Source organism: Pelodiscus sinensis, chromosome 20, assembly GCF_049634645.1.
Source record: "Pelodiscus sinensis isolate JC-2024 chromosome 20, ASM4963464v1, whole genome shotgun sequence".
Lineage (NCBI taxonomy): Eukaryota > Metazoa > Chordata > Testudines > Trionychidae > Pelodiscus > Pelodiscus sinensis.
In genome coordinates this window covers 17,681,746-17,703,663 of record NC_134730.1, presented here as the reverse complement: position 1 = coordinate 17,703,663, position 21,918 = coordinate 17,681,746, and the positions used below count along the sequence as shown (strand labels likewise).

Sequence of the window (21,918 nt, the reverse complement as noted above, 5' to 3'; positions counted from 1 at the left end):
AGACTATTCTTTATTTTTGAATTTTTTTCAGTTACAGACTAATACCCATCTGAAACTTTTGAATCATTCCCTTGTTATATTTGCTAAGAAATGGGGAAAAAGACTTAATTTGTGCACATTTTACACTGCATGGATTATCAATTTGTGAACTAATGAGGTTCCGTTGTATGAAGTTTAAAACTAATCATCCCAAAGAATGGTTGTGGCAGGCTTTGAGCAAAATTAAACCACTCTGATTTTTCTCCATAGTCAAGTGTAACCCATAATTCAGTGTTTGTTATATGTCCCCCTTTGTGCCTGATCCACACAGGGTCAGAGTCTGGTACAGGTCCATCAACAGAGACTGGCTCTTTAGCTCTACAGGATTCAACCTCTGGTGGTGTTGAATGAAATGGAAGCCACCATGTTTATATGGACATATTTGTTTACTTGAGCTGTGGTCTAGGCAGAGGATTAGAGAACAAAATACTTCCCAGTAAAAGGGAAAGAAAACCCCACTTTCTACAAAGACAAACACTGAAATTACTGTGTAGATGTATTTCTCTTGAAGCTAGTCACCATCTGAATTCAACCTACTATAATATTTGCAACTACTAAAAGTGCTCTGTTACTATTAAGTGCATCTCTATTTAAAGCACCCAGTTTTGTGTGGTAGGATCCCCATTATTCTGAATACCAAAAAGTCTGCTTGATTAGAAAGTTTCTTTTCTGTAATGTATCTCTCACTGTTCATTACTGGAAAAGGAGATGCTAAGCCTATTTAGGGAGGATTTCATAAAATACACCCAACTGCTGCTGCTTTACTAAATACAGTTTTGGTTTCCCTGGCTTACAGATTTTATCAAAAGTCAAAGTAGAGCAAACTCTTCTTCATATACTGTATCTAAAGAAACAAGGTGAACTGTTCAATATCTCTTGCTTACGCTACTGGTTGCATAAATTAAATTTAGAAGAGTACTTCGTATGCTACTTAAGGGGCCTTAGTCTCTACTGCCTTGCTGAGTGCTCAACCACTTATAGAAAGTGGAAGTAAACAAAGTGGAAGTAAATGGCTACCAAACTGGAATCATAACATTTTATAACAATGTATTTTTTTGTAAAAAAATCTATCATATTTATCATGGTAATGCAAAAGGACCAACCAAGAATGGAGTCCCTGCCCTGAGGAGATTCTAACACCTGTTGTCATCAATGGGAGTGTTACCACCGAACAAGGTGAGTGGAGGATCAGGCCCCAAGACAGACTTTTGAAAGCCCAGCTTTTCGAGCACTCAGCAGTCATGTCTGTGACCAGATTTTCAAGAGATTTTACCACCCAACATGCATCACTGTGCTGATCACAAGTGAAAATCTGGACACTCATTTTGTGTTAAAATGGGACCTGCGTTCTTTTGAAAATCTGGGCCTGATAGCATGAAGAACATTCAATCCAGTGAAGTATTAAGTCCATGCACTTTATAACACTTATAACAGTTTTTATTTTTTTATATTGAACTAATTTTCACACTGAAAAGGGCCAAATGTCAGCAGGCCACCCTTATTATAAATTATTGGGCATATTCATTTCCCATAGGCAAGCCAGGAAACTACATACACAAATACCAATTATAATCACTAGTTTTATCTGTATTTTGTAGGACCTGGGAGCCCTACTCATGAACCAGGACCCTATGGTGCTAGGTGCTGTACAAACATACAATAAAAAAAGACAGTCTCTGTTGCAAAAAGTTTACAATTTAAGTATCAGACAAGAGACAACAGATGGATATAGACTAACAATAGGGACATACAAAGAAATAATGGACAATGTGTGTCATCATGAAAATCAATCCCCAGTTAGAGGTTCATTAAAAATGTTCCCAAACCACTTTATTTCTAAATTGGTCTCTAAAAATGGACAATTGGGGATCACATGGTGGCTGTGAGTGGGAGGCTGATTTGTACAACCATTTTCTTTTAGAAAATCTTTTTAGATCATACTAATGTCATTAGCATCTTTTAAAAGATTACCTTGAGTACATTTGAATTTATTCAAGAATAATCCTGTATTTTGTATATTATTATTTGAATATCATTAAGAAACAGGCTAGAAAAAACTAACACCACATCAAGTATAAACAACAAATGCATTTACGGAAGATACATCTGCACGGTTTTAAAACAGACGCGAGGCAAAAACTGAAACTGAACCTGTGTGAAATTGCTTTAGAATCTAAAAGACCTTTTAGTCTTTCACACTTCCTTGAAAGCTCTAATCAACCACAAAAAATATTTTTCTTTGCCTCAATTTCTATATGACATATATTAGTACATTTTAAAACAGAACAGAAAACACAAATATTCAACATTTCATACTTTAATGTTTGGGATGTGCCATATTGACCAATGACCCAAATAAGCTTCTGGCTCCTGTTTTTCTAGCCTAAAGATATCTAGATAAAGAAAGGCTCATAGCCTTCACATTGGCCCCTTCACTACACATTCCAGTTATTGAATAATACAAGACAAACAGTGACCTACTTTAGAAGAGCAGATGAAAAGAAAATGAAAACAGGATACATGACAACAGCAAGGAAACCATGGTAACTATGAGAGATGACTGTTCCGCTTACTTTATTTTGGCCAGAATGATCGGTGAGCTGAGCCTTCAGCTCTGTAATTTCAGCCTCTAATAGGCGGATTATTTCTTCATAATCCATTTCCATTCCACGAGCCTGCCTCTGAGCAGCTTCTGCGAGATGAATCCTACTTCGCAGGGCTCTTGCCTCTTCCACTGCTGCCTTGGCTTCCTATAAATTACAATCAAAGTGAACAATTCTCTGATTTAGGTAAAATCTTGCTTTTGGCATAGGAGTCACATTTTGGACTGATGATTAGAAAGTACCATTTTTTCTTTCTTAAAGTTTGTGATGTGAAAATAAGGGGGGGGGAGGTTTTAAAAAAGAAAAAGTAATCAACTATAAAGTAAGATAACCCTTCCCTTAACATTGAAATAAAGTGTATTCAACAAAAATAAAAAAATATTTTCTACATCAACTGAGACTAACAAAAACTAGAGAAATCATGACCACCAAACTGGGTTCTGAGCTCGAGTTCACTGGTATAAAGCCGATGGAAATAAAAGTGATTTAACACCAGCCTGACACTCATAATGAGGCCCACCATCTCCATCCCAGGTGAAAGCCTCCAATTAAATATAGGTATTTGGCATTTTTATTATTGCCTGAATGCAGTGAATCTGTCCACAGTATTTACTTCTATGAATTACTAACTTTGCTGTCCTAGCCAAATAAAATTCCTTTAAAAAAGCATTGCTTTTTGTTTTCTTCAGGTTCTTGCATTCAATTCTTTACTCCTGAATTATTCAAGGAGAGCTTTCTATAACAGGAGATATAGAAAAAAAGAGAAAAGTAGATATAGGAGAAGGCAGGGGGAAATGTATGGTATTTTTCAAATAATGTTTGTGAACTTTTAAAAATCAAGGCAGATAAATTATTCCCTGCTTACAAATGCAGCTGTGAAAGAATAACAGTTACAAAACTTAGAGACGTGTGGAAATTCTCAGTTAAGTTTATCACTGAATATTAATTTACATTCACTTCTGTTAATTTGTGAATTGAGTACAGGTTGAACCTCTTGAGTCCAGCACACTCTGGTCCGTCAACATCTGTGGTCTGGCATGATTTTAGTTAGCTAGATGTCCAATAATCACGAATCTGCTGCTCTAACATCAGTGGAAATCAACAGTGACACTGAAGTTAATGGAGTTACACCGATATAAAATCCAGCATCAGTGAGAAAAGAATCAGGCTCTGTGTCTATCTTTCTGGCTGAAGCCAGGAGCAAACTGATCAGCTAACAATCAAAGATACCAGTCAAAATCAAAGCCCTCTCAGAGGAGTCCCTTCTTAGAGCCAGATCCAACTCCCATGGAACTTAGTGGAAAGGCCTGGATCAGACCCTCAGTCCCCTATTCACAATCAAGTTGGCAGAATCACTGTTTTTGTGCTGCAAACAAAAACTGTAACATCCAGTGTGATAGTCTGAGGTTTCCAATGAGGGAATTCTTTTAAATTTTCTGGAAGGAATTAGCATTAACCCTGTGGCTGGCTGACGTTCACTTCACAGGTGAATAGCTACAGATGGAGTCTACTACTGAATCAAGCCTTCAAACACAATGAACAATCTCAGATAAAAAATTCATGCTGTTGTGGGTTGCTTCTAATTAAACCTAAGCATTTTTATAGCATGTGCAGATGAAATAGGCAGTTCAGTGATTTATTCAGAACAAAAATTACCTAGCTATATACATTAGCTCTTAATTTAAAAGAAACCCAGCTTTATAAAAGCACAGATGTAACAAAGGGGATAAATCAGAGAGAAAGAAGAGACTGAAAATCTATATCTAGTTTTGTGGCAAAAGCTGGTGCAAAATATATCCCAGTATATTATTTTCTCCTTTCTTCATTAGCAATACTTTGAATTTCTGCAGCATCTTTTATCTCAAAAAAGTTATGGAAACAGTTAAGCTTCACAATGTTCTTTTATTCTTACTAGAGCCATTTTACAGATGAGAAAACTGAATGACAGAAGAGGTAAATGGGTCGTCCAATATTTAGTTTTTGTTAAAAATTCCCACAGCACATTTTGTAAGAAAAGGTGTGTAAACCTTAGTGTGGTAATAACAGTACAGGCAGTCCCCGGGTTACATACAAGATAGGGACTGTAGGTTTGTTCTTAAGTTGAATTTCTATGTAAGTCGGAACTGGTACATATTGTAGGGGAAATTCTAGCCAAACATTTCTCCAGAGCTCAGTTTTATTCTCCCACACCTCACTTCCCTCAGTCCTTTATTCTCAAGCTGAGGTGTCTGCTGAGAAAAGCCGCTCCACGTCTCCCTGGTCTGCTGGAGCGGGGGGGGGGGGGAGGCGCTAGCTTCGCGTCTCCCTGGTCTGCTGGGGGGAAGCAGCTAGTGCAGTGTTGCCTCACCCCGTTTGTAAGTAGGGATCCGATGTAAGTCGGATCCATGTAACCCGGGGACTGCCTGTATAGTAATAACAGAATTGCATCAAAAAGTTTCCAGGACTTCTCAATTGCATTCAATTCTCTTCTTCACTTCCAATCCTAAAGTGCTGTGCACTATTCATCAGCAATAGGCTGAACCTCTCTAGTCTGGCACTCTCTAATCTGGCAACATCCGTGGTCCGCCATGATTTTAGTTAGTTGGATGTCCACTTAGCATGGGTGTGGCCAAGTTTCCTGTGGTCTCACAAAGTTTCTTTTCAGTTACCAGTCAGTGTAAACTGAAAAGGTAAAATGTCTGTGAGCCAATGATATTAGAGGTGATAACTGGGGAAGCTATCTTTGTAATGGGTAAGATAGCTAGGGTCTTTGTTAAGACCCACGCGTAGAGTGTCGAATTTTAGCATGAATGACAGTTCAGAGGATTCCCTTTCAAGTGCAGATTTAAAAGGTTTCTGAAGCAGGATGCAGGTAATTAAGTCGTTGAGAAAGTGTCCTTTCTGGTTGAAATGGCAAGCAACTGTTTTTTCTAAGTGATCCTGTCTAATATCTGTTTTGTGGGCATTGATCCTTTGGCGAAGTGTCTGAGACGTTTGTCCAATGTACAAAGCAGACGGACACTTTCGGCACATGATAGCATAAATTATATTTCTGGATGTATCCTTTGGTATATATGGTTGTGACTATTTTCTTCCACTATTTTATCTGAGGAAGTGGGTGTGGCCCACGAAAGCTCATCATCTAATAAACCATCTTGTTAGTCTTTAAAGTGCTACATAGTCCTGTATTTTACTCTCAGAGGAAGGAAAGATACATTTTTAAAAAGAGGCAAGTTTTTAAATAGTTCAACACAGTTATCTGCATTAGAAAGCCTGCTCTTTTAACTGAGTCAGTATATCCTTCAACATGTCAGCTTTAGACCAAAGAAACAGCTGATCAAAAAGATAGACAGTGTACTTTGTGGTTCACTGGAACCTATAGCAGCAATAGTTCTCCCTAGCATCTTACTAATGTAGAAAACATTTCAATATGCATGCATTTATAACATAATTATTAAAGTTTAGAACCACCAGCATAATTTTTCCTTTTAAAATTAAGGCACAGAAGTAAAAATTCTTCATAAAAGCATTTATCTACGAGGCTTAGCTCAGTATCTCAAAGGTTCACTCAGGGCCCTCGTTACCCATTTGCAGAATAAGCAGTGGTGTAGGGCGCTGAAAATTTAGGGCACTATTGGACTTAATGTCCACCCACCCGCCTCTTCCAATCCTTGTTCATGGCTCTGCTGCCTCTGGAGAGGATCTATTTAACAAAGATTAAAAAGTCTGCCAGAGCCATTAGCAGAACACAAAACCTATGAAAGAGCCATTCAAGTGGCAATGAAACCACTTACAGTACACTTCCGATAATCCAGCACCTTTTGGACCTAGGTGGTGCCAGATTATCAGATTTGCCAGGAATCGGGAGGTCCGTACATCTGCAGGGCTTAACAGCTGGCCAGGACACAATCTCCCTCCCTCTCCCCTTCCCTTTCCTCTTCCTGTCTCCTCTGTGCTGTAACCTGATCCTCCTCCCTCTCCCCTCCCCTCCCCTTTTCCCTTTGCTGAAGCAAAATGCTCTTCTCCATACTGTAACACGATCCCATTCTCCTCCCCCCCCCCATGCTCAGTCTGGTTACAGCCAGCACATATGCTGAGTGGCAGGCTTTTTAATCAGCTGGTCAGGAGAGCTTGGGATTTTGATGCCGGAGTATCGGGAGTGCCGAACAGTTGGATGCCGGACTATCGGAGTTTTACTGTAATAGGCATTTGCCAATCTCAGGTATATACAGGAAACCCTCGTGTTACGGCCCGACTTGCAACCCCCCCACACTTATGGCCATTTTTGTAAGTGCGTAAGGGGCTGAAAACCCCTGACTTACGTCCTCAGCCCGCATTTAAGACGGCACATGGTGCCTATCGTTAATGAGGGTTCGAGTTACGACGACTTGCAATGCTTCCCCAGGAACCAATTGCGTCGTAAGTCGGGAGCCACTTGTACTGTCAGTTTCTGAATTTACAGTGTTAGTCTATAGGACCTTAGTTTAAAATTTGCTTTAAAATATGTTAGTAATATTTTGCTGAAGATTATAAAAATCACATCTCTACAAAACTGTTATTGCTTTTTGCTCAGGCTACCGCCAGGCATAGAAAAACCAGTTTAATAGTACAACCTAGGATCCATAAATCCTAAGGATGGCCCTATGTTCACCTAGTGAAAAGCCTTCTCTACTACATGTAATGAGAAGTGTATTTGCTCTGTGAGACCTAAATCCTGAAAAGCAAAACATATATACAGCACCTTTTGATTACACAGTGTCCCAAATCCCATTACTTAGGAGTACCATCAGGAAGCCTGATGTTTTCTCAATTCTAAATTCAGCACAATGTAGATTAGAGCAACTTGGGTGGGGAGCGGTGTTTTTAACCTGTGCATCTGGCAGTGGTCCCCAATGACAGAGATAATTGGAGGGCAGCTTGTTCTAGTCATCCCTTCTCCTGGCTCCAGAGTTGGTTTTGTGCAGGAAAGTAGAGTCTACATCTGACTCTACAGCTGCTGGTGTCTCCCCAATGACAGACAGATTTCTTTCAGGAAAGACTGGGCAATTTTCAACCCCTTTGTGCCATCAGAGCACTGCAAAGAGGAAGTAGCAGAGCACAGAATTTGTTCCCATGTCTTTTTGTTTACACTGTATACTAGTCACTGTTTGCATACTCACAGCTTGCAAGTTTTTACAGTTTGGTTTTAGCATGGTAACATATGTTTCTGATAATAAGCTATGCTGACCAATTAATGAGGTGCATGGTGAAGACTGAGTATCTTGGGTTCTGATACAGTACCTGCTGAGGTGAAGTTGCCTGACAACATAGTGTCCCATGTTCTATTTCCTCCTTAGATAAAGTCTTCCTGTTTGACAGCTGAATTAATCTGTAGAGTACGCCAGCTTCCAAAAACAGTGTAACGTTCAACACCCTACAAATGTGACTCAATAAATGACTGATAGATAAAATTCAAGTATGCTTGTTCATTTATTTGGCTTTATACAAACCATACATAAAATACACCTATATCAGTCTTTAGTCGTCTTTGTCACGTATTAAAAATACAAACCCTTAATAAAAACAAAAAATAAATGAATCAGTTTCTTTGAAGACAGAAAATTAGGTCATGTCCCAGCTTTCAAATCCAAGCAACACAAGTCCCAGCGTTCAAAACATCACCACCCTACCCAGGAAAAGGCAAGAGCCTTGCAGCACACCAGAACTGAGGGCAATCATAGAGAACTTGCTGTCAACACTCACATACACAGAGCTACGTCTAGACTGGCATGATTTTCCGCAAATGCTTTTAACGGAAAAGTTTTTCCATTAAAAGCATTTGCAGAAAAGAGCATCTAGATTGGCACGGACGCTTTTCCGCAAAAGCACTTTTCGCGATCGGGGCTTTTTTGCGCAAAACAATACTGCGTTGTCTACACTGGCCCAAACGGGAGCAGCATAGCATTTCCGCAAGAACACTGACAATCTTACATAAGATCGTCAGTATTCTTGCGGAAATTCAAGTGGCCAGTGTAGACAGCTGCCAAGTTTTTCTGCAAAAGCAGGCGCTTTTGCAGAAAAACTGGCCAGTCTAGACGCAGCCTGAGAGGGCTCAAGATCAAGTACTTCTGCTTTCTCAACTCTGGCTACATATCACTATGTAAGATATGGTCCCTTGGGTAGGCAGGACCCAGACCATTAAGGGTCTGTCTAATCTGGAATGAAAGAGACACACAGAGTTGGGGCTATTCCAGACCAGCTAAACTCTGGCTCATAAGGCTCGGCCTGTGGGGCTAATCGTTGCTGTGGAGACATTCAGGCCGAGGAGCCATAGGACCTCGCTACGGGGTCATTTATCTTTTAGGCCCTTCTGCCTTGGTTAGAAATCCTGGGGAAAAAAATCCTGTAAGTTTCTGTATGTTTGCAAGCCTCCACCCAGTTTTCAGATCAGCATGGGTTTGATCATACAACCAACTTAATCTATACCAAGCCACCTTCCCAAGTGACAATGATGAGACCTAGCAACGTAAAACATGTCTACATTAGCCTGAGTTAAGCTAATTATTTGATCTGTGAACACTGTAATTATGACTTTAAATAGCTGATGTGTTCAGCTGGCTAAGAGTAATAATAATTATATTATGGCTCCAGCAACTTCAGCACAGTGTTTGTTTCTATATCCACATGTTTGTATTTATGTTGGCTTATATAGGTAGTAACTCCCTAAACGAGGACTCTGGTCTGGTAACCATGGATGTTCCTGGACCAGAGAGTCCAGGGGCAGGGAGCTCCAGTGGCACGGCCGGGAACTGGGCTGGGGAACTGGCGATGTGACTGGGATCCCTGTGACAGGAGATGGGGGTGGGGTGGGGCTAGCAATACAGCTGTGAACCTGGCAGTCCACAGCTGGAAACCTCATGGCAGGGAGGGCCTGCAGTGTGGCCAGGAAACCTGCGGTGCTGGAGGGGGGAGCAACAGTGAGACTGGGAGCCCCACGGTGCAGCTGGGAACCCTTCAGCGAGGGGGCTGGTGGCATGACAGGGAGCCCAGCAACACAGCCAGGAATCCTGTGACGGGGAGGCTGGTAGCATGGCCAGGAGCCCCACAGCAGGGGTGGCCCATGTTCAGCAAGCCCAGCCAGAGCCAGCAGCACAGCTGGCTGGAGGCAGGGGCTGGAAGCACAGCCCGCAGCAGGGAGGTGTGGTGGGCTGCAGTGGCAGGGAACCTCCCCTGGTCCAGCAAATTTCTTTGTTTGGGACCAGTCAAGTCCCGAGAGTGACAGACTAGGGTTACAGCTACACTGTAGCCTTGTTGCAGAACAGCTTATGCAAATGAAATGTGGCATAGAATATCGCCATGCTTTATTTGCATAATTAATGAGCAGCCGTTTTTGTGCAGGAGGCTTTTGCACAAAAAGGAGCTGTGTTGACGGTTCCTTTTTGCACAAAACCCACCTCTTCTGCAAGAGCTGTTCTTCCTGAAAAAATGATAACAGAAAGCTTCTGGCATTCTTGAAGCAAATTAGGATCAAAAGGGCATAATGGTGAGTTAAAGGTACATTAGCTCCCTCTCCCACCAGGCTGTCTGTTCTACACTGTGCTTTAATCTTATCCATAGTTCTTTATACACAGCTTTACCAATATTACCATAATTAATAAGGATGCCTCACTTTAAACTGAAGCCATGCATTTCTTAGCTAGTAACTAATGTATGTTAAAATACAGCAAAAATTCTAGCATTAAAAGTTTTGGAACAAATTTTTATCGATTTAAACATTTTAAAATTCTTAATAATAACTAAATTCTCAACAATAAAAGTAAGAAAAAACTTGTTTTCCTTCTTGGTTTTTAAAGTGAAGGTAATAAGAAATTCTATAAAGGCAGTAACACATTGCAAAGAGGGTGATTCTTGAAGCAATAAGTAAGAACATAAGAACAGTTGTACTGGGTCAGACCAAAGGTCCTTCTAGCCCAGTATCCTGTCTGCCGACAGTAGCCAGCACCAGGTGCCCCAGAGAGGGTGGACCAAAGACATTGATGAAGCAATTTGTCTCCTGCCATCTCTCTCCAGCCTCTGACAAACAGAGGCCAAGGACACCATTTTATCCCCTGGCTAATAGCCTTTTATGGACCTAACCTCCATGAAATTATATAGCTTCTCTTTAAACTCTATTATAGTCCTAGCCTTTACAGCCTCCTCTGACAAGGAGTTCCACAGGTTGACTACACGCTGTGTGAAGAAGAACTTTCTTTTATTAGTTTTAAACCTGCTACCCATTAATTTCATTTGGTGTCCTCTAGTTCTTCTATTTAGGGAACTAATAAATAACTTTTCTTTATCGTCCCTCTCCACACCACTCATGATTTTATAGACCTCTATTATATCCCCCCTCAGTCTCCTCTTTTTTAAACTGAAAAGTCCCAGTCGCTTTAACCTCTCCTCATATGGGACCCGTTCCAAACCCCTAATCATTTTAGTTGCCCTTATTTCCTTAAATACTGTCTTTATTTCCCTACACTGCTCAATGGGTGCTTTTGAAAGTTCCTTTTCTGCCCGGCAGCCTCTGATTAACAATTTTAGATTGCAGGGAATTGAAATAGCTTGGTTAGCAATAAGGAACAAAAGGTGATAAGGGGCAGATTTAATGACTGAACTCTTAAAAGGTTTTTTTTAATTGCCCAGAAGAAAAGGGCTTGAAAATATATTTTAAAAAAATCAAAGTTTCAGAATCTGTTTCTAATGTCTCTTTCCTTGATAACAAACCAGTACAACTACCTGTGCCTATAGCCAGAGGGATAATCAAGTATTGTGATGGCTTAGAATTTACCGAGAGAATGATTTGCCCTCTTTCTCCAGGACAATGATTGGCCAAATCAGGTTAAAACATTTTAGTTTTGGATGGGTTGCTACTTTTATTACTGCTTCAGGTCACAACACTGAACTTTATAAACTCAGCCTGGGAGAACGTTTTAGCAAGTGAAAGATCAAAGGTGGTTGCTATAAAACAGAGACCTGCCTGCAAAATAGTTCTTTTTGAAAATAATTAAAGTATGTAGATGGCTATTCTCATTGATTAACAATGAAGAGGAAGTGCTCCCAAGTTATATCTACTCACTGTGGCATTACTTAACCACAGGCATTTATAGCATCTACACCAACACTATGATGTTTTATTTATTCATAGAAAGATTATATCATAGGAATACTCTAAACTTCAGTCATTCTGTGCTACAGACATATACACATCTATATTCTATATACCAATATAGAATGACTGAAGGGTAGAAGTTTGGCACCAGGAAGGCAATCTGGGTATGTTCTTTATAATAAATGGCCAGTTAAACTGAACACAGATTACATAGATGATTTAAGACAAAGGCATTTCTCTAAACATCAGGGTTTCCATTGTTTAATTACTGCTTAATTTTTTACAAAGACTTTGAAGGGCATAATACAGCAAAAGGTGAAGATGGATTCTCAGTGTGATTCCATTTTTAAAAATTCCTAAATATATACATACATAAATCATAGACTAATACTGGTTTAGTAGCGAAGGACTACTCTTTATTTGCCTTTGATAAAAGGAATATTCACACAAGAAATGCTTAATGAGCATTCATATTGTGACTTTTAAAGATTAAGTAGATTTAATTATAATTCTGAAACACCTTCCTGTATACCCATGTACTGCAGGAGTAGCATGTTAAACTGATAATACATAACAGATATGCCTAATATATGCAGCATTTAGACTATGTCTTCACTGTCAAAAGGATATGTTTCTTGATACAAAATCCTAGTGAAAACAAGGCACTGCAGGCATACTTCAACGTAGCTAGCCAAGCTGAAAACCAGATTAAGGAAAGAGGGTTGACTTTGAAGGCACAAACTAGCTGTGTCCATTGGCTCCAGTAGGATATTATATTTAAATGGCTATCTTGAGGTTTCTCCCATTTTTCACATCTGCATTTCCACATCGAAAGCTATGCATGGGACACATCCAGCCCACTTAATTAGCCTTATTAACATGGGTCCCACAATTGACAGATACTTCTTTGGCTGTTACAGATAGCTCTTGGTTTCTGTTATTTCCATTCCAATTCATCTGATAAAGTGGGTTTTACCCATGAAAGCTCACGATTTTATATATTTTAGTCTCTAAGATGCCACAGGACTATTAGTTTTTAAAGCACAGACTAACACGGCTACCACTCTGAGATCGTGAGGTGTCTTGATTTAAAACTAATACCTTTTTTCCCCAATGAAGACATAGCTGTAGAGTTCTAGAAAGGGAGCTTAGTTTTCAATCTTCTGTGCTTAATTCTGGCATCCAAATAGAACATTTCAGCATTCAAATGGTTATTTAGGGCCTGTACAGTCACTAAAAGATACTGAGCAACTCTTGTGAAGTTCTGAGCTTCAATGCATAATATCTCCTAAGGGCCTTGATTCAGCAAAGTACTTAAACATATGCTTAAAGTTAAACATGCACTGATTTAGGGTCAGGTAGCACCCTGCATCTTGCAGAAGCAGACACTTCACCATCTAAAACATACTTTAGGAAGCCTACGCACTAATTTGGGTTCTCAAGGAGAAAGCCCAGATTCAAAGAATGAACAGAATGTCAGCCAGAACTGTAAGTAGCTGAGCTTCTTACAGTTTGGGTCTCAGTGATTCTCAAACAATGAATCTCAATATTAATTGAAATGAAGATGCGTGTGTTTGCTCAGCATATTACATATTATGGAAAAGTACATAAAATAATGTAAAATATACTCAAAATATAAACAGAAGAAAATATTTCAAATATATAGTAATTATTGCTCTTGGATTCCACTATCTGTGTCCTTTTCTGTAGGCATTATAGTACAACTGGAAAAACCTTATTGTTCAGCACCAGGAGGCCTGAACTTTTCACTGCAAAGCTGACCTTCAAAATTACATTATGACAATGCGGACAAAGAAATAAATATATGCAAGTCTTTGAACTTTCTCACCCATTACCAAGACAGTTTCCCCAATTATCACCTGTAATACCATTAACTCACAAACATCCCACTCTCCCTACTTTTAATATCAGCAATTCACAGACACTTACCTTCCTTCCTCCCCCTTCCCACCCCCCCCGCATCCCCCTTCTGTTCTGCAATGTGATTTGTCCTTTTCATATTTGTTCATTTTTTTTAAATTGTATCCTTTGGTATATATGGTTGTGACTACTTTCTTCCACTATTTGATCTGAGGAAGTGGGTCTGGCCCACGAAAGCTCATCATCTAATAAACCATCTTGTTAGTCTTTAAAGTGCTACATTGTCCTGCATTTTGCTTCAACTACCCCAGACTAACACGGCTACATTTCTATCACAAATAAATATATGAGGGCCTCGTGTGGTAGAAATGGGCATTGCTATCACTAAAAATACAAGCACGTGCATTTCTGCAGGTTAAGGGGTCTACAAAGCCTTAATTCAATAATGATTGTCATGTAGAGTATAGCAACACAACAATACCGGAAACAGCAGTCAGATTCTAATTGAGAACTGAAGGGCAGTAGTAAAAAAAAAAAAACTGTAACAAGCAGTGAAGTCAAAGAAGTATACATCTAATTTCAAAATAAGCACAGAAAAGAAACATTTAAACTCTTCATTTGGCATTTGGAACAGAAGACCTGCTGAAGTCAGCAGGCATGATAAAAACCTACAAGTAGCACACAATTATGTAGTACGGTGCTGAGGATGACACATGTATAGCCAGTCAGCACAGAGCTGCAGCTCAAGCGGCCTGCAGTTCGAGAACCACTGGTTTACATGGTACCTGTGAGCAAGCCTCCCCGATTACTAGAGGCAGAAGCTAGCAGTAGCTAATGTGCTAAAATAGCAATGTGGACATTCCAGCTCTGGCTCTCAAGCCTACAGGGTCTGATGGGATTCACGAAACCAAAATATCCATGTTGTTATTTCTAGAGAGCTACCATGCACCCTACTAATATGAGTCTGACTACTCTGGGTGGGAGACTTGTTGACAGCTGCAGTGTAGACACACCCTTAGATCAGTGTTGGGCTACCTGTGGCTCGCAGATGGCTTGTCAGGGCAAGGCACTGGCAGACCACCAGGCAGGCTGTTTACCTTGTGTCCACAAGTATGGCCACTTGCAGCTTCCACTGGCCACAGTTCCCCATTCCTGGACAACAGGAGCTACAACCAAGTCCCTCCCAGCCCATGCCACTTCCTGCAATTCCCAGGAGCTGAGGGTGGCCGCAGGTTGCCCACCACTGCCTTAGATGTTATGATGGCAAGGATATCAGTGGCATGTCCACAGTAGAAATGTCACTGTTGCTGGCATGAGTGCTTCACCAACACAGAGAGATTTCCATGAATATATGCAATGCCCAGTAGTCAGTACTCCTCCCTGGCAACAGCAATACTAGAAATCCTACAAATGGCATCACCTGAGTTCACAGGCATACACTTAAGTAGCTATGGCCTAGCCACAACTTCCATGCTGATCTCTCCCTTACACATCAGTGCTCAGGTCTTTGTATGCACAGTTTTGCTCACCTTGCTCAGCACTGTGCATGTCTTTGCATTGCCTCTATTTGGCTACCAAGGCCTCCTCTCAATCTCCACATTATCTTCCTCATTAAACATTGTTTTTTTCCAGGAATCTCATAGACTCAGATGTTAAGGTCAGAAGGGACCACTGTGATCATCTAGTCTGACTTCCTGCATATTACAGGCCACAAAACGTTTCCTATCTTGTTCTTTTCCCCTGTCACTGACTCTCACTCTCTCCATTGACTGGACTTCGTTCAATGTCTTATTTTTATGCTCTTGGCGTTGAGATCTTCTTACACTTTAGGCAGGATATTGGTCTTCACTATGGCCCCTTTATGAGTACACAGTTATGAATACTCCCTCACATCTTACACTTTTGTTTAGCGGTACAGTACAGAACATGACCCATGGTTGCAAAATTTCACATAAATTCATGATAGTACTGCATAGAAGTGATTTGAATGACACAATGACCCTTATCCTTCCAATTAATTATTTTTGTACAAATGTAAATGTAAAACTATTTTAAGAGGAACATAAAGATTAATTAAGAAATTATCTTTCCTCCCTCTCATAATTATACACAAAATTAAAAGCAGAAGTATGATGGCAAAAGAAGAAATCTTTACATTTATTTTATTTGATTCAAATGCTATACCCTAGGCACTCACACACTTCCTTTTTTCTGCTATCTGGCCAATAAACCATTCTCTACTGTCTACATTATTGTGTACGTAATCATTTTTACCAACTACATGATTTTTAACAGTACTGTACTTAAGATTTCTAATTGTACAGCAATAGCAAGAAAGGATAAGGTTATCCAAAGAAAGGTTATATTCAGAAATTTGGAAGACAGCATCTTTTATGCCACCTTAACCCTTTTGAGTCATATTTTTGTGTTTTAATGAAAACTTTGACATTGCAGCTAGCACTGATGAGTCAATACAGCAATGGAACAGGGTTCTTTTTGGCTTTCCTCATCCTAAATGCAAAATGGCAAGCTAAACTCTCACTGTAGGAATCTTATTTGTACTAACAATGTATGACTTAAAAAAAAAATACAGCTGAATTTTCATACCCCAGGTTGAATATTTAGCACTTGCAGTTAGAGATTATTTTATAGTTTGAGAAAATTGAGCAAATCTCATATATAAATCAGAGGGAATTAATATGGAATTTTTAAATTACATTTTAACCATCCTCACAAAGTTCATGAAAAAGGCGACAGAAAAAATAAAGGGCTAACAGTGTGACATTCTGAGGATTATCTACTCAATCACTGAGATAATGGGAAATGTTCTGTGAACATCTGCCCTAGTATCTCTCATTTGTTCAGGGGAAATACTTCCATCTACAGAGTATGATTCTTTATTCAATCATATTATTTTTATGTTAGTGTTACTCAAGTGAAGTGAAACCAGTGTAACAGGGGAAAACCATAAAATGCACAAAAAATTCCACCTTCTTCCCTGGAAAAAAAAGACACTATTATATTATTCTCCCCCTCCCCCCTTTCTCCCAACAACATACTTGTTTCACAGTTTGTAGCTCCTCTGTTAACTGTTTTCGTAGACCTACAGATTCAGACAATTCTTCCTGTTAATAGAAACAGTGACTAATTAGTTATGCAGCAGCAAAATGATATCCATGGAATATGGACAGGTAGTATGTTCTAGCCACAACGTTCAACACAAAAGGAATACAAACAAATGACAACTTCAGTAAAGTCTGGAACCAGACCAAATCGTAATCTTAAGCGTAGTAATACTCAACAAGCAGCCCTATAGGTCAAATGTGGCCTGCCAAGACTTTCTGGGTGGTCCACCATCCAGTGCTTAATTCGAACCAAGGCTTTGCTGTTCATAGCCCTGGCATGGCTGGGCTTGCAGCATCAGTTACTGGTCCTGTTGTAGGCAGCAGGAGGCTCATACTGGCCACAGCGTGCCCTTTCAGTGCTGAGGCTGGAACCATTTTGCCCACATGCCCATTTTGCTCACTATGCTCTACTGGAAGGGCAATAACACCCTGAGCCTGCCCAATACCTAGTGGATACAGCTGCTGCTAACTGGGCACAAGCTGTGCTCCTGCATCCAGGTCAGTGAGTCCTTGGGGTTGGGATCACCATCACCTGGCAATGCCTACTTGGCTTGCTGGGGGGTGCCTACAAGAAGTCCACTGCCCTCTGGAAGGCCCAGAAGAGACAAAGACTCTCCACTGCTGGTGGCTAGGAGAGAGGTGAGGCCCCAGGAGCTGAGGAGGTGACTGTGCAGCTACGATACAGTGCAGTGGAAGCTGGGCACTAGGGCAGAAGGGAGGCTGAGGAGGTGCACAGCAGGGTGCACAGGATGTGCAAGGTGGGGAGGGAGCTCTGCGCTCCAGGGCATAGACCCTGCCATGATGGCCGCAATCCTGGCTGCTGCAGCCGCAGCAGAACCCATGCTTGGTGAGATGGGTGAGTGTGCTTATCCAATTCCACACCGTGAATCCACACCAGGATGCAGTGAGAGTTGGGCCTGATCCTGGACCTCCGCACCTGAGGGCTGGGGTACTCTTCCCCCCAGGGGATTCATCAAGCAGGTACCCCAACTGGGCCTAGAGCAGAGTGATCCAGATTCATTGCTTCTTTGTATTAGAAGAGCAATGCATCAGGCAGGACAGAAAATTAACACCCTCCTCTGCAGCACTGAGAGAACAATTGGAATGACAAGGGGGCAGCGCTGTTCTCCCATGTTCCCTGTCCATTTGGAAACCAAAGGACAGGTAATAATGTTCATTAATAAACTCTCTTAAAAACCAGAAACACTAGTATTTTGTTACAATCATAGTGGCAGCTGTATTTTTTATTTTGTGAGACTTCTGCACCAGTAGCCCCCCTCTTGTCATAAAATTCTCAAATTGATTGAAGGATAGAGAATCACTGCTCTAGAGGTTAATATTTTAGATAGACTGGCCATTGTATAGTTAATGTATTCCTTTATCTTTCTTGAACAGTTATTGAGAATTATGCACACATATACTTATTTAATATCTATACTTTTAAAATATAATAGAATTTTGTTGCATTATTTTTATTTATACGGAAGAACAAACAAAGATTTTTTCAGTTTTGACAATCTCTGAGAGGCATAAGACCATTTTTTAGAAAACACAATGTAATTTATTGTATTGACTTGCAGACATTTCTTTAAAATTCTGTTTACTTTTTCAGGAAAACAATACATACATCCTTCAAATTATACTTCATCTACCACTACTGTGCAATATATGTACAGTTTTTTCCTATTAAATCTCTGAACATTTTTCCAACCATTCTGAATACCTTGGAAGTGCTAGATTTCCATTTTCAGAGAATTAGATGTTTTGCCACTACAAGAGATGTCAAGAATCCATTTTCTACCAATTTAAGTATAGAAATTTTTGCAGAGGAACAGATCTGTGTTTTAGAACTGAAAGAGCACTTTGGATATATTGCAACAACATTTGCTGTAATTTGTGGCATCTCCCGCATTTGCTATGGCTATGGAAAAAAAAGCTATTCTCTAGTCACTCTAGTGTCAAATAAAATCTTTTAAAGATTTTGTTATGTAGAAATCAGAAATGATGAGCTGAATGTATTTCTGATATTCTGCCATATCTTTTCCCAATATTCTTTTGCCAAGAATATAAATTACTCAACATCTTTATCATAAATATTATGCATTTGTATATGTGGCCTGAAAGATGCCCTTTATAATCATCAAACCTCTCAAAAAACCTGTATTAGAGGCATTTTTCCATTACCTAATAGTAACAACTGTTATATAGCTACTTTTGGCAATCTATTAAAAAAATCTCATTTTTGGTACAAAATGGAAGGAACCTAATTAACTTTATGTTCTTAATCAATACAGGAGAAGATTTAATTTCCATTGATTTGTTTTTGTAACATGCAAATATTTTTAATATTTGTCTGCACTATGACTTACACTCTGAGTTTTCCTATATGGGACTGAATATTGAATTTGAAAAGTGTCAGTTGTAATTTGCCTCAACTTGTACTTAATAAAAGGTATTTAATAAACGTTACTGGTAAATGTACTGAGACCTAGCAATGTCTGCAGTGCACTAAAGGGAGTTGCTAAGGGCATGATCCAAAGCTCATGGAGGACAATAGGAGTATGTCTACACTACAAAGTTAATTCGAACTAACGGACGTTAGTTCGAATTAACTTTGATAGGCGCTACACTAGCGCTCCGCTAGTTCGAACTTAATTCGAACTAGCGGAGCGCTTATTCGAACTAAGTAAACCTCATTCTACGAGGACTAAGCCTAGTTCGAACTTACTAGTTCGAATTAAGGGCTGTGTAGCCCCTTAATTCGAACTAGTGGGAGGCTAGCCCTCCCCAGCTTTCCCTGGTGGCCACTCTGGCCAACACCAGGGAAACTCGTATGCCCCCCTCCCGGCCCCGGCCCCCTTAAAGGAGCAGATGTGCATGAAAATCAAGGTGGTCCACTGAGACCCCCGACCCTGAGCCCTGAGCTTACAATGGCCGTACTGGGTCAGACCAAAGGTCCATCTAGCCCAGTAGCCTGTCTGCCGACAGCGGCCAACCCTAGGGACCCTGGAGGGGATGGACCGAAGACAGTGACCAAGCCATTTGTCTCGTGCCATCCCTCTCCAGCCTTCCACAAACTTTGGGCAGGGACACCACTCCTATCCCCTGGCTCATACCACTCCATGGACCCAACCTCCATCACTTTATCTCACTTCTCTTTAAACTCTGTTCTAGTTCTAGCCTTCACAGCCTCCTGCAGCAAGGAGTTTCACAGGTTGACTATTTGTTTTGTGAAGAACAACTTTCTGTTACTAGTTTGAAGCCTGCTACCCATTCCTTTCCTTTGGTGTCCTCTAGTCCTTCTATTATGGGAACTAATGAAAAACTTTTCTTGATGCACCATCTCCATCCCACTCATGCTTTTAGAGACCTCTATCCTATCCCCCCTCAGTCTCCTCTTTTCTAAACTGAAAAGTCCCAGTCTCTTTAGCCTCTCTTCATATGGGACCTCTTCCAAACCTCTGATCATTGTAGTTGCCCTCCCCTCTCCCACCCTCTCTCTTCCCCTCTCCCACCTCCTTTTCCCAGTCTCCCCGAGTTTTGTTCAATAAAGAGAGATTCTATTTTTGACCACGTTTTCTTTATTTTGTACATCAGGAAGGGGGGCTAGGGAAGGGTAAGTGGAAGGAGGTGAGGGAGGAATGGGGTACGAGCCCCCGATGGGGAGGACTGGGCTGGCTCTGCGGGCTTCTGGGGGTGGAAGCTCTCCTGCAGCCCCCCAATTGCCCCCTCTCCCCAGATGGCAGCCTGCAGCAAGTGCAGCCGGTCTGATGGCCGAGTGCTGTGATGTGCCCAGTGTGGGCACTCAGGGCACTCCAAGCCAGGACTGCTTTGCAAGCGGGGCACCCCTGAGAACTGTCTGTCCGGGGTGGGGGTCGGGTCCCTTTAAGCACAGCCCTCGGCTAGCCTGAGGCAGCAGCTCCACGCTCTAAGTCCTCATCTGATGCCCTGCCGGCACTGCTTCCGGCCATCCTTAACCCCGGTTCAGGGTCCACTTAATGTGGACATGCTAGTTTGAATTAGCAAAACTAAGTTAGTTCAAATTAGCGCTGTAGTGTAGACATACCCTAGGAGTCTACCATTCATTTACTGATCAAATGGACTATTATTCAAACTCTTAATTATATTCTGGTTTGAGCTATGATGGGTATAATATTTTTATTTTTGAATTATACATATAGTGCCAGATCTTTGGTGATTGAAAGTAAGTTTTGTTCCACTAAAATTAAGAGAACTATACTCATTTACACCTATGAGGAACATAAAAGACTCATCTGGGACAGCAGAGCAACATTTAAAAAGACAAAGGTGAGCAAGAACATATGATTAAGGAGACTGGTATCAGGATACTAATCGATCAGCCTATACTTGACTGGTTGAAATTCAGATCAGATAAGTTAGTAATGAGATTTGGTCATCTGTGATGGTCTGTAGCTTGTGTGAAATGAATTGTAGTTTCACTCAGTTTTCATGAATTCCAGTTCAGAGTTCTGTTAGAACTCCCTTCCCATCCCACTTAATTCAACAATAGCATGACTCAGCATATATGCAAAATCAGACCACCAAATGAACCACCAAATGAAATTTAGCAAAAATTACCAAAAGCTCAGGGAGACAGGCATTGAGTACATATTAAAAGAACTAACCATTTCAGGTGTGGGGGGAGGTTGAGATATTATAAAAGTCTACAAATATTTGAAGGGAGAGGGATTATTAGTGCAAATATGGCAGCATTACTAAGAATAAACAAGTTTTGGGATTTTTTTTTAAGAAAAGGAGACTGTATGCTGAATATCTGGGATACTACAACTTGTCGATTGCCTTCAATACAGAAGTTAATGGTTAAAAAAAACTCAGCTCCTTGTAGGATGTTATCCTAAATGACCGAATACTAGAGTTAATTTCCTTCTTTGATGTCTAAGAACATGTAGCCATCCGAGTAATTTCTTTAAATATACCTGTAACGGTCCCAGCCCCTATCTCGGGGAGAGGGGTCGTTATCTTTCGCTGATTTGTCTCTTGGGTGGCTCCCCGGTATCCGACCGGGGCGGAGGGGGACCTGGGCCCACCCCCTCTCCAGGTCCCAGCCCAGGACCCTAAGGGAGTGCGTCTGAGACGCGCTGCCCAACCGGGGGGGCTATGGCCGCAACGCACCGGTCCCCGG

General features: G+C 40.8%; 1 protein-coding gene across 7 annotated transcripts in view; it reads right to left on the bottom strand.

Annotated features, from left to right (window-relative positions):
- The window catches only part of STXBP4 (syntaxin binding protein 4), a 161,063-nt gene that overhangs the window by 80,950 nt on the left and 58,195 nt on the right, over positions 1 to 21,918 (bottom strand). For all 7 annotated transcript variants that reach the window (XM_075903819.1, XM_075903820.1, XM_075903822.1 and 4 more), the window contains 2 exons: positions 16,689 to 16,754; positions 2,613 to 2,789 (listed from right to left, as the gene is read on the bottom strand). In XM_075903819.1, coding sequence (XP_075759934.1) covers positions 2,613 to 2,789; positions 16,689 to 16,754 — 243 coding nt within the window. The remainder of the gene's footprint in view (positions 1 to 2,612; positions 2,790 to 16,688; positions 16,755 to 21,918) is intronic.